This window comes from Rhincodon typus, chromosome 40 (genome assembly GCF_021869965.1).
Source record: "Rhincodon typus isolate 14 chromosome 40, sRhiTyp1.1, whole genome shotgun sequence".
Lineage (NCBI taxonomy): Eukaryota > Metazoa > Chordata > Chondrichthyes > Orectolobiformes > Rhincodontidae > Rhincodon > Rhincodon typus.
This window is the reverse complement of record NC_063371.1, coordinates 4703768-4718039: the sequence shown is the minus strand read 5'-3', so window position 1 is coordinate 4718039 and position 14272 is coordinate 4703768. Positions and strand designations below refer to the sequence as shown.

Genomic DNA, 14272 nt, shown 5'->3' with positions numbered 1-14272 from the left:
CTAACTGAAATCAAACATAAATTCATCTTCTTCTGTCTTCTCGTTTTTTTTTGAAAAGACAAGTCAATTGAACTTTTCAGGTCCTGAAAAAGATCAACAATAAACCAACGGTTCCCATTGAGGTTTCAGAAGATACTGCAGAATACATCAACAGCCCAGGGGATTTTGTGATTGTGTCCTGCTCAAACGGATATGGCTCAGACAACATTCTCCACGGTGGCATCATACACGAAAAGAATGATTTTATCGATAAAAAAAACTTTCAGAGGCTATAACCTCCAATAGTTGAGAGATGACTGGACACTGGAAAAGATTGTAAAACTTGTTAGTAAATTAAACAGATGACATGACAAAAATTGCATTTGAATATACCAATCTAGACGTTGTTGCTGTTGTGTCCATTTACAATGCAGAATTAAAGAACATAAAAACAGCTTTGGTGACAGCATTTCTGTCCATTTGCTTTTGGGATCTCCTGCCCTAAGTCTGACACAGTCTTATTGTACATTAGCTGGACAACACCTAATTTGAATAAAACAAAGAACTGCGATTGTTGGAGATCTATAACAAAAGCAGAAATTGCTCATGAAACTCAACAGGTCTGGCAGCATGTGTGGGAAGAAAACAGAGTTAACTCTTTGAGTCTGGTGATTCTTCATCAGAATATCTAATCTGAAATTGTTCTGGCATTGTCTTAAATTGCAAATTACCAATCAGCTCCTGCCTATAATTTTTACTAATATTTAGTAGTTATGGATCCAATTCCTTCAGGGATTTCGGCAGCAAATCTTTAAATTTCTTTAGCAAGTGCAATTTCACATCTGTGGACTCATTCCGCACTAAGACTTTAATAGAATGTATCATTAGCCACTAATAATATGATGTAATATGCTATGCTGTGTACTTTCTATCTGTTCTTTGCTTCTGCTCCCAACAGGCTTGCACATGTACCAGTTTGTATGTGGATGTTAGGCTAATTTAACTGCCTGATTGCTTGTGCATTTCAGCTCCAAAATCATTTCTCATGGAGTTTCAACTACCTACATTCTAATTTGCACCAAGTCCCATTCACCTCCCAGCACCCGTGCTTAGTGACTAACAAAACTCCCCCTCCAACAACATCCCAATTCTAAAATGTTCATATTTGTTTACAAATTATTCCACCACCTGCACCCTTCCCTGTCTCTGTAAATTTCCATTGTCTGAAACTGTCTTAGCTCTCAGCATTCCTCCAAACATAGCCTGAAATATTCCCCTGAATTCCATTGCTCAACCATTGGCAAATATGCCTTCTGCAACCTGTATCAGAGAATCCCTCCCTACATCTCTCCAACTCTGTTTTTCCTTCAAGATGTTCCTTAAAACCAAACTCCTCAACCAAGCTTTCAATCACCTGTCTGAAAACCTTCTCATTGGTTCAGTATCATAGTTAGTTGGATAACAAATATCTGAAGCGTATTTGGATATTTCATTCTGTTAAATACGCTATGTGAATGCATCTTAACCATTTTAGATGATATAAAGTACAAAAAGTGATCAGTATACATAGATTAGGCCTCAATGTAATGCAGAAGGAAAGCAAATGTAAAAATCTTTATAAAAACTAAAAAAAAACTGCGGATGCTGGAAATCAGAATCACAAACAGAAATTGTTGTAAAAGCTCAGCAATTTTGGTAACATCTGTGGAGGAAATCACAATTAAAGTTTCGGGTCCAGTGACCCGACTGCGTTGAGTTGTTGCACAAATACTTGGATTTATACTGATACCCAGGCTTGGGCTGACAAGTATCAAATAACATTCGCGCCACCTAGATGCCAGGCTATGACCATCACCAATAAGAGACCATATAACTACCATCCCTTGAATTCCATCACTGAATTCCCTACTATCAACATCCTGGGGGTTACCATTGAACAGAAATTCAACCGGACTCATCACATGCCTGGATGTGTACAGCTCTAACAACACTCAAGAAACTTCACACCATCCAGAACAATGAAGCCTGTCTAGATTGGCACTACATCCACAAGCATCCTCTCTCTCCACAACCGATGCTCAGCAGCAGTGTGTACTGTCTACAAGATACACTGCAGAAAATCACCAAGGATTCTCAGGCAGCACCTTCCAAACCCAAAACACTTACATCTAGAAGAACAAAGGCAGCAGATGCATGGGAAAACCACTACTTTTAAGTTCCTCTCCAAGTCACTCACCATCCTGACTTGGAAATATCCTGCCTGACTTGGAAATATATTGCCATTCCTTCATTGTTGTTGGGTCAAATTCCTGAAATTCCATCCATATTGGCATTGTGGGTCAACCAACAGCAGGTGGGCTGCAGCAGTTCAAGAAGGCAGCTCACCACCACATTCTCAAAGGATGGGCAAGAAATGCTAACCAGCCAGCAACGCCTACATCCCACAAAAGAAGAAATTTTTAAAAACACCTGAAAACTAAATTCAGGGACAAATTTATGAATACAATGAAATAAACCTTTGCATTGATTGGTACTCTGATTAAATTATGAAGTCCTGAGCATCTCCTACCATCAGAATGCAATATCATGTCATTTTATTTGTCTGAACTGTCCATCCCTCAGAGACTATGTTTATACGTAGTCAGATCCAATGATCTTTGAAGCAGATATGTTGTGATTGGTTCCTTCATCAAAGATCTGTGACACAATTAAATTTGTCATGATACGATAAGAAATTCAAGGCTCCATGTACCCTTTGAATGTAAACCAGGTAGTGTTTGGTTTCCATCTGAGATAACTCCAGTTTTTAAAAGCATCTGACCACATCCTTGACTTTTTAGTACCAGGTCTAAATGAAGATATTTCAAGTTATACAAATTAAAATAACAATTTCAACTTATCCCTTTCCTACACATAAGAGCTCTGTCCCGCCAATGTACTCACCATGATATAGTGATATTCCTACAAACTGTTGCAATGGTTCTATCAAAAGATTACAGGAAGCATCCACAATGTGCATTTGCTCTTCTTGGCAATGTAGGTCAATGCAATGCACCAATTTTCAAAACGCCACACCCTCTCTCCACTGTGGAAGAGCATTATCTACTGCCGGTATTGTGGATGCCAGAAAAGCAAATCGAAAAAGAACTAAACATGACATGAGGAAAGTCATTTTTTTATATCAAATGTGTGGTTCGGATCTGGAATGCAACATCTGACAGTACAGTGGAGGCAGATTCACTTGACTTTTAAATCGAAATTATATAACCTGCAGGAAAGAAAAGAAAATTAAAGCAGGCTCGCGGCTCTGAGTTCACAGTTCCAAACCGAAATTGATAAGAGAATGAAACAAAAATGACTAAACTTTCACGACGGTTCTAACAATACAACATTCCAAGTGACATTTCATTTTTTTTCAATAGTTCGAAATTCAAAACATCTTTCTCGAACGCAGTGAGGCATGCAATTATTTGAAGAAATCTAATTTGTAGGATTTTTGGGAATGTGGGTGGAAGATGTGGATCCTCATGTGGACTGCTCTTGGAAAGAAAAAGTCTTGATAAGAGGAACTGAACTACTTCCTTCCACACTATAAGGATCAACGTTTCTTGAAACATGTACTTACACAGTACGGAATGTGAAACCGTATGAAACTCTCCACATTGCTTTGAAAATCTGCCACAACACGTATGGGCAGAGAGAGAAAAGAAAGACCCTCTCAGTCTGTTAATTATGCAGCTGTTAATAACAGGCACTGAACAATGAGGACAGGGAATGACTTTCACTCAACAGTTTACATCCTTACCCAAATATTGCACCAAAAGCGAATTAGACTCCCTGCAGTAGACATTATTATGACGAACAAGAAAGCGCAGAGACATTTACTAGAAGCAGGGTAGTCTTATTTTTTCGATGTCAACTGTTGTGCGGATCCATGGTCGATGACGGCCCAGTCTCTAGACCCTCAGGAAATAATATTGTATTTTGGATGTGGGACTGCCGATTGTTCCCTCGTTCTCGGCTCCGCCTGTCAATCATGTTACACTCTATGGGTAAAGGTATCTATACTTACCCTGACCATCCAATTCAAATGAAGTGTCAAGAACATATGAAATTGGTGGACAGAAAATATCCAGCCAGACCATCAAGCCTGCTTTCCATCATGAACACGAGCCATCAACATTAATTGTTTCAACCATTCCTACACAAACACTGCAGCCATATATCAATCTGTGTGTTTGTGGGCATATTGTGTATGGTTGTATATGTTTGTGTTTGTGTGTATGTTTGCATGTGCTTGTGTGTGTATGATAGCGTGTGTGTATACGTTTGTGTATGATTGCGTGCTTGTGTGTTTGCCACTTTGTGTCTGTGTGTATATGATTGTGTGTGTATGTTTGTATCCGTGTGTTTGTATGTGTAGAATACTTAGCTTGTGGAATCAGGCCACTTGACACCATAAACCCTTGCACAAGCTTCCACTCACCAGCCAGCCATCTCCTGGTACATACTGCAAAGTCTACATATGTTTTGGACCCTTTGAATTCTGTTGTATTACACCTGCTCTTGACGAAGCCGTTATTCCTCTACATGTCCCATAGTCATCTCCTACCGTCCGGCACCGTCAAACTCTTTTAATCTCTCTTGGCGTGGACCGAATCTTACATCTTGTTTTTTTGTCATTCTCCTCTTCGTCATCTTCCCCTCTCTGTGGGATTCATTAACATCTGCCACATAAGTTTCCAGTTCTGATCGAAGGGCCTCAACTCTTTCCATAATTGACGTTTTGCCATTTGACAATGACCAGCATTCTCTTCTTACACCTGAACTGGGCCTTCGTTTTTGTTTGCCACGTTTGGGGTGTTCAACGTCGCTGGATCACACGGTGTACTATCCAGTCAGTCCCTGGCACATGCCGCACTGTCCCTTTGCTCTCTGTCACATATAACCTTGTCTGACTGTTTGCTGATACAAACTCCCGATGTCAACAGTACAAGCTTCCTAAGTGGCGCTAGTGTTCACGACACCACAACCGATCGGATCTGATCCGAAAGAGAAAAGACAGAATCGTAATTTGGGCCATCTAATTCACACACAGTTGGTGTAGTATTTTTCCCTTTCTCTGTCTCTTTCTGCTTCCCATTTCCAAGGTGGAGAACATGTTACCATGTCTGTATAAAACTTCCCGGCCCATTTGTGAAATTAACGTTCAATCGGTTATGAAGGTCAAGACCGACTCCGGGCTGTGGTGAATGTTCCCGCCTGATCTAATGGTTTACAAAAGAAATCCGTTGGGCGAAGAGATTGAACTCCAGAAAATAACTCGAAAGATACTTCAAGGCTGATGGAAGGCCCGACGGATGAACTGGTGAGCCTCTGTAACAGTTAAAGGACATACTGACAGCAGCAAAATGGGATGTAGATTACGTCAACAATTGTCAAACTCTTTGGTTTGCTGATTTATATCTTTGCTCGTTATCCTTGACAGATTTTTTTTTAAATGGAGATGCCGAATGCAAAGAATATTACTGCCTGGCGTGAAATTTAATGACAGACTCTTATGGAATAGAAGAAATGTTTCCAGACGCTGTTATCTGAAAGGAACTTCTCTGCTGTGAGAAGTTTTAAGATGAGTCTATGACAGGTAGGCTGTGTTACAGGGAAGCCCAATGGTATGCTACAGAGTCAAAGGGATCCGAGGGAAAATTGCTTTCCATTCATGGAAGATGAATTAACAGAGAGTGTCGAGTATTATATGTGCTCCCTGAAGTATGATAGTAATCCGGTGGTGTCGCTGGGCTGTCAGATCCGAGACATGTTTTGGGAGGACATGCAAATATAAGATATATCACGGGATAGTTGATAGTGAAATCTTCTGCAGGACATCGTTGGGATATCATATTTAAATATTACAAAGTACACTTGGGATAATGGGGCCGATTACACGGGAAGTTTCTGGATTCTCAGAACCATTTTGAGAATGGGAAATATTTAGAAGGAAATCACTGGAATGTAGGATGTTTAACGAGTTCAATCGTGTATCACACGCGATTACTGGGACCTTCCTTGCATCAACTGGATACCGAGGATCTGAGCGGAATTGTCGCTGGTCTGGATATCGAGAAGTTCATTTTCCTTGCGTGTGCGTGTAGCTCAGCGCACGGGAGTACCATACGTACACAGATCATAGTGTCCCAGCATTTATATATGTGGAACTCGTAGTTTATGGTCAACATCCATGGGTGCACAGTTGGAGGGGGGTGGGGGGCGGTGTACTGTTAAGGTTGGCGGATACTTAGTATGTATCAAACATAATGGTTATGCCCTGAGTCGATCAGTCCTTTAAAGGCATTCTCCTGGCACGCCGTACGCCACGATGCTTGGGACAATCTGTGAATGTCTACTTTTATGGAATTAGCCTTGGGATGCTTAATTTAGGAAGATCCACCAATTGTATCTATATTATCACCAGCCGCAGAGGGTACTTCGTGTCTCATTGGAGGTTGTTCATGTCCAGAGCTAGTCGTCACATCCAGTTGTCCTACTGTTAGGATCAGTATGTACAATATGTTTGCTGGGTGAGAATTTTAGTATTGGCCCGGATTTCGGAGTGAGTTTTGTTAATCACATAGGTCTCTACCGAACAGTCAGGATTTGCAAGATGCCCGAGAGTGTCGGTATTTGGTCATGTTCCTGAGATTGTGACAATAACTGAAGTGTTTCTGACATTACGTCAGTTGTTACTTCGTTGCAATTTGTTTGCTGCGGTTCCATTGGATTGAATAAGTGTTGCAACGTTAGAGATATCTCGGCATGTCTTCGTCAAAATGAGGTTGGTGGGTGAGTGCCACGGATAGATTCATGCCCTTGTATATAAGAGGCTCCTACAATACTCGATACCAAATTCTTTATTGTGGGACGGGAAGCTAACGTGGATTAACCGCGCTTCGGTGAGGAAAAACATGAATCAGACGCTGCCATTAGTCAATTCGAATCTCACAAAAGTTGAGCAGAATCTGAGTGCAGCAGAATGGAATAGTACAGCAATGCATTTTCGCCATCAAGTCTCAACGGATTTTCGGACACTCGTGGCTTTCTACAACATAGAACGGGTTTACTATCCTCTCCTCGCTGTCATTGGTGTCATTGGTAAGTCTCTATAAGCTGATCTTAATTCTATAAACTTTGCTCTGCTGTTTTATCGTTCGTCATTTATAAATTCATGAACAAGGATGCTAGGGCTTTTTGGTTAACCGCAATTCATTCCGTGAAACATGTTTAAACATATTTTTGTTTGCTAATAGCCGGATTAAAGGGAAACGTCTGATTAGTGTTTCACCCCGGACACATCTCAGTGGTATCCTTTGAAATGAGATACATTGACGGAGAATATATGCAGGGATTTGTAGTCAGAAGGGTCGCTGCAAAAATGTATAAATACGTATTTGGAGGTGTCCTACCGATCTCAGATTTCTTTGATATGGGAAATGCGTTTAAAAGACACTGATAAGAAGGAAAACTGGATTACAGGGCAGCCCCGTGATGTGAGAAGTATTAAAATGAATCCAAGATGAGGAGATGAACGATCCTGACTTGAAACTATCTGCCTGTCCTTCACTGTGGCTGGTTCGGAATTCCTGGAACTGCAGTTCTAGCAGCACCGCGAGTGTTCCTACGCCCTGAAGACTGCACTTTTCAAGAAGGCTACTCACGACCACCGTCAGCAGGGCACTTCGTCGTGCAAAGTAAATGCTGTCTTCACCAGGAACGTGCAGGTCGCATTGAAATAAAGGATAGAAAAACGTTGAGATCACAGCCCTGCTTCAGCAGTCGCTGGAAAGGCTGCTGTTGGAAGGTCTGCAAACCTCGAATGTTGAGATTGTGTGCACTTGTTTATGGACCAAGGCAACTATTCATAAAACAAGGAATGCAGAAGCACTTGACAAAGTACAGGACAAGTCCAACTTGAATAAACCAAGTTTAAGTGGTTAAGTCCACCTTACGAGTCTGCGGTCTGCTGTCAGAAAAGTGGTATAAAGTGTCAATAATAACGTCAGAATGCAACACTTAATTAGGAATTAAGATGTTCACTGGTGCCAATTTTCAGTTCCTTCACGGTCGTTCAAGTTCTGTTCTAATCTGAGCCTTGGTTCAAACATGGACATAAGCATGGGCAGGAAGAAACCATTCCCCTTGTTGGAGGATAATTGATTGGGGCATAAATTTAATGTAAGGTGCAGAAGGTTTGGAGGGGATATGAGAAATAATAACTTTTTTCATCCAGAGGGTGGTGGGAATCTGGAACTCAATGCCTGTGAATTTGATAGAGGCGCAAACACTCGTAACATTTAAGAAGCATTTAGATGTGCATTTGCAATGCCAAGGCACACAATGCTTGATACCACTTGCTGGGAAATGGAATTGGAATCACTGCTCTTTTACCATCATAGACAAGATGGGCTGAAGGGCCTTTTTCTGTGCTGTAGGCCTCAATGACTAACAAGAGCTTCACCCAAGAGAGATCTTGGTACTCAGTGCGAGTACCTTAACATCAAGGCAGCATGTGACCATGTATATGATCAAGAAACCCCAGCAAAACTAGAATCAATGGGAATCAGGAGAATTCTATTCACTGGTTAGGGTCATACCCAGCACAGAGGCTGTGGTTTGGGGGTGGCAATGATCTTAATTCAGGATAATTGTTCAGGAAATCCATAGGGCACGGTTTTAGGTTCAAACATCTTCAGTTACTTCATTATTTACTCCCCCACCCCCAACTCCCATCCATCAAAATGTCAGAGGGTGTATGTGCAGTAATCATCATACAATGTTGAGCACATTACGACTTGGAAGATACTGAAGAAAGTAATGTCCAATTGCAGCAAGACCTGTACAATATCCAGCCTTCTGTTGATAAGCACTAAATAACAGTAAAATCACGTAAGAGCGAGACGGTGGCTATATCTAACAAGATAAAATTGAAACACGTTTCTTTGACAGTCAATGGCTACACTACAGGTCAGAGTCTGTGAATTTTGCAACAAATACCTCACTTCTTGTGGCTACCACCTAGAAGGCAAGAGTGTGATGGAATACTCTTAACTTGCCTGGAAAAACGCAGTTCCAACAATACTCCAAAAGCTCTCAGCACGTCCCTAATAAAGCAGCCCACCTGATTACCACTCCATCTGGCACTTTCAAAATTCACTCCGTTCAACTGACACACAGTAGCACAGTCTGCAAGATGCACTGTAGTAGCTCACTGAGGTACCTTCCAAACCCACAACCTCTCTACACCCACAAAGTCAAGGGCAGCACCTACATGTTTCCCTCTAAACTGCATACCATCCTCACTTGTAAATACATCACTGTTCCTTCACTGATATTGGGTCAAACAATAGGAACTCCTTTCCTTACAGAGCTGAGTGTGAATTTTTTCACATAGACTGGAACCAGTCAAGAATGTTGCTCACTATGATTTCCCCCATGTCGATTTGAAATGGACAATAAATTGTCGGCTTAGCCAATGATGCATGCATCATGCGACATAATTTTAAAAACTCGAACACTGTTCGTGTGAAGTTTCTGATGATAACTTTAAAATTCAATATTCGGGGCTATGTCTCATTCATGTGGACTTTTTGATCATACTATTCCTTTGGCCATCTTAAATGACTCATTTTGAACCGCTTTTAATCTTCTTTATCACAGAATGCAAACCCAGTCTATGCAAGCTTTTCCTCAATACTGTCAGAACAGTTTGCAAGAATCTTTAAGACCAAAATGAATGTAATACTCGAGATTGAATTTAATTTAGATTCTTTGTATTTCAGGCATCAAATGAAGGCAAATATGGAGTCACCTTTTAATTGCCTTCTGTACCGGTCTTACTTTGTTTGTGATTTCCGGGCTTAGTCTTCCAAATCTTAATGTTCATTTGCATTTCCCAGTTTATCACCATTTAGTAAGTGCTGCAGGCAATTCCAATCCAATACCAATATTTGCACTGAGAGCTACAGAAACAGTCACACTGGTCTTTTGGGAGTAATGAACAATGGTCCTGTGTTTTTTTTACAGGCTGAATCAATAACAATATTGATATTTATATTACTTGTTCATGTCTACAAGGTGACCCAGAAACATTGATTAAAGAGAAATCCAGAGACCATACAATTGTTTCCAAAGGAATTTAGGGACTATGTCCATGCTTACAGATATATGAAACATCTACAGGGAGATTTATTTATTATGATTCCACGATTTGGAAAGTTTAATGCCATACTTTTTCAGATTTTTATGTTTTTACAACTTTAACTGTGTCAAATAATAAGCTCTGCGATGGATAAATATGTTGATTTCCAACACTGAATACAGCAAGAAAAGTGAAAATGTTATGTTAATTAATCAAGTTACCTGATTTTCCTCCAAGCCTGATGCATATTTTCTCTCCATCTTCCTTTTCAACAGCCAATGTACTGACAATTGTGATCCTGTATCGTGAAAAGTGCGGTCTCTCCAAACATATCACTCAATATCTGATGGCAATTACAGGAGCAGATCTACTGGTAATTTTCATCGATTTGATACTACGGCAGATTCCTACACGTTATGAGCAACAGTTCTTTTTCATGAACTCCATACCTTTGTGTAATGTCCATGCCATCATGCTTTATGCAGCCACAGACTGTTCAGTCTGGTTCACAGTTGTTTTTATCTTTGATCAATTCGTGAGCATCGTTTGGCAGAAACTGAAAGCTAAGTATTGCACTGATAAAACTGTAATGGTTATTCTAGGAACAATGACAGTGGTCTTCTGTTTGAAGAACACCATGTGGTTTTTTATGTTAACGAATCAGTATCAGTTTAGAAATGTGCCCTTGTTTTGTGCTTTAAGGGATGCGGCAACTGATTCATTGGTGTGGGCTGTAATTGAAATGTTTCATCATATTGTAACACCAGGGATCCCATTTGTTTTGATTTTGTTACTCAATGCTTTAACTGTCAGGCACAATCTGCTGACCGACAAAGAATCAGTGAGTCCCGAAGGGCACAGTATTGAGGAGACTCCCAGTGACACTGAGATGGAGAGCCAAAGGAAGTACACCACTTTGCTGTTTGCTATATCACTGAATTTCATGTCGCTATGGTTTGTGCAATTGCTTTATTCCATATGGAGTCGGATGTATTGGTTGGGATATAAGCCAATATATCTCCCGAGGTTTTTAAGAGAAATGGGTTACATGCTTCAGTTCCTGAGCTATTGTACAAACATTTGCATTTATGTCCTTATTCTGGATGAGTTTAAGGAAGATTTGAAGTATGTGGTCAAATATCCATTTGTTCGAGTTGTTGCATTTGTTAATGAAAAGAGGAACTGAAGATTTCTCGCAACACAGTTACATTACATGATATACATAGCCTAGTCCCTCTCCAGCATCCACGATACAACCACAGTAGGACTGATTTACTAGTAGGCTAAATTCTACCTAATAGAAAATGTCAAATATTAATGCCATCACAGTGGACCTCAATGTGCTTTCTTAAAAACACTCCAAGTCAGTATGCTGTGTGAGATATTACACATGCATGGCAATGCTGAATATACAATGCGCAAGAAAACCACGTTCAAAACTCTCAAGTATTCAAACATTCCCAAAGAGCTCAGTTAACATGAACAATCTCGATATAGTCTTCATAATGTAAAGACAGTCATGGATAAACTGCTTCATCATGAAACATCTTGTCGAAACCTTGGGGAGTTACATGTATGCCTGCCATTATCTCCTATTTGTTGGACCAGAGAAGAGCAAATTTAAGCTTATCTTTGGGGTACATTGAAAAGAAAAGAATATGGATGGTGTTTCTGGGATGGAGATTTCAGTATGGATTCCATCTGCAGTACTGGCACAAACTAATCTGACTCCATCAAGTGCCTCATTAAGGGGCAGATTCTGATGTGAACAAATTCTCAAGACCATACTAGGATATGCACCAACAGCATACAACACCAAAGAGCCCAATAATAGACATATCATTGTCCTTGGGCCTCAGATACCTAGACAAGGTGTGGTATTGTGGTCAACCGTGAATCTCCAGCAGCTCATCCCGAGGAAAGTTCTATCTCAGAGCAGCCACTTGCCCTTGAACTCTGAACATTTAAAAATCTTCATGATGATTTGTGGAACCACTCAGTGGGCAAAGTTTCCATCAGTGCGGAAGGCTGCTCAGAAACAATCCATGACCAAGATATTTCTGCCCTCGATTTCTGCCTGTACCAGTCTGATTATTAATGATTTGTCCATTGGAGACAATGATTTCAATCTGTCCCTTGACTCAGACAAAGAAGAAGGCCATTAACCCATCATGCCTGCCAGTCAACAAAGGTCTGATAATGTTAATTCCATTTTCTACATCTTGACCCGATGTCTTGGAGGCAACTGCAATGCAAGTAAATATCTATGTAGCTCCTGAGCTTGTAACTCAAGCATCCTCTTGTGGACAGTGCGTTTTACCCTCTTACCACCCTCTGGTGAAAAAAAAATCAGCTCTCCTATAACACATCTGCCTCCAAATTTTAATGTATTTAATTTATTAATTTATTAGCCCTTCTATGAATTGGGGAAAGCTTTTCTGTCTACTATATCTATGTCCTGAGTAAATTCATGCATTTCTATCAGCTGTCCTTTCAACCTTCACTGTTCAAAAGAAGAGAACACCAGCCTATCCAATCTTTCCCCATACCTCAGAAACTCCAGCCCAGGTAGCATCCCAGTAAATCTCCACTACGCCCAGTGACAGCCACACCTTTCCTATAATATGCTGGCCATAACTACTTGCAGTAGTCCAGTTGTGGCCTGAAAAGGACTTTCTGCACTTCCATCATAACTCCTTGCTCTTATATTCTATACATCAGCCAACAAAAGCAAGTATCCCACATGTCTTCTTAACCACGTGATCCATCCGCTCTGTTACCTTCAGGATATGTGGATATTCACACCAAGATCCATCTGATTTTCAGTACTTTCCAGGGTCCTTCCTTTATAGTGTCGTCCCATTCTATTATAGCCCTCCCAACCACATTATCCCCTTACTTCACTGGGCTGAATTCCATTTGCAATTGCTCTGTCTACCTAATTGGTCCTTTGATATCATCCTGAGGTTTACAGCTATCCTCCTCACGAATTACCACCCGACCAATTTTCTTGTGATCCGCAAACTTCTTGATAATATCCATTTACGGTTAAGTCCATATCATTCTGTACACAACAAACAGATAGGGCCCTAGTACTGAGCCTTGCAGAATCCCACTCGAAATTGACTTCCATTCAAAGAAACATCCCTTTACCTTCATTTTCTGCTTCCTGCCTCTCAGTTAATTTTGCATCCAATGTGCCCCGTTTCGTTGGATCCCATAGGCTCTTATTTTCTTGACCAGTCTGCCATGAAGGACCTGATGCTAAAGGACCTTTAGCTTTGCTAAATTCCAGGCAGACCTCAAAAAGCGCATGACCCATCAACACTCTGGGTTATCTCTTCAAAAAGATGATTACATTTGTCAAATATCACCTTCCCTTAACACATCCCTGCATACTATCCCAGATTAATCAATCTATCTCCAGTGTGGATATATTCTATCCTGCAGAATTCTTTCTAATTACATCTGCAGCACCCAGGTTAGACTGGCCTGTAATTTCCTGGTCTAACCCTTCTTCACTTTTTGAATATAATGGTTAATAATGATTCAACCTTTATGACCAGTACTGGGATGATTCAGTTCCTAAGGTATTCTAGTATTTTATGCCTTAATTACGGTACACAGCGTAGCAATGTCGAGTGCATCTTGTAGACCCTGGAACTGAGGAGTACCTACAAATATCGTGGTTGTATTTTGCAATGTCTGTGGATCTGAAATAATTTCTAAACTGTCACCGTGAATACTGACAGAGAGACAAGAAGTGTTATATTTTCTATCTTACACTGATTTCTGTTTCTCCCTGAGGATACACACAATACTGAATCGTGAATAACTGGCTGTGTGCTACATGGTTCGAATAACAATTAATATAACTTCATTTGGGAGTTAAAACTTATGCTGTTGCATTTGGCTGTAAGTATCTTTCCAGGTACACAGTTATATTAATATTTTGATCGACAATTAAAGGTTGAGAAACCTCTCCCATTACGGATACATCGAATTATGTATTTTGATTGGTGAATTTAGCTCAATACCAGACACATAATGTTATTCTCGATTTGCTATTTCTGTCCGTCTGTTCAATCACCAACTTCCACC

The 14272-nt window shown here is 40.4% G+C and overlaps 1 protein-coding gene across 1 annotated transcript in view; it reads left to right on the top strand.

Annotated features, from left to right (window-relative positions):
- Window positions 1–6941: 6941 nt before the first annotated feature.
- Window positions 6942–14272, top strand: part of LOC109919668 (deleted in malignant brain tumors 1 protein-like) — a 56738-nt gene continuing 49407 nt past the window's right edge. Inside the window, exon 1 of the mRNA XM_048618503.1 lies at window positions 6942–7128. Coding sequence (XP_048474460.1) covers window positions 6942–7128 — 187 coding nt within the window. The remainder of the gene's footprint in view (window positions 7129–14272) is intronic.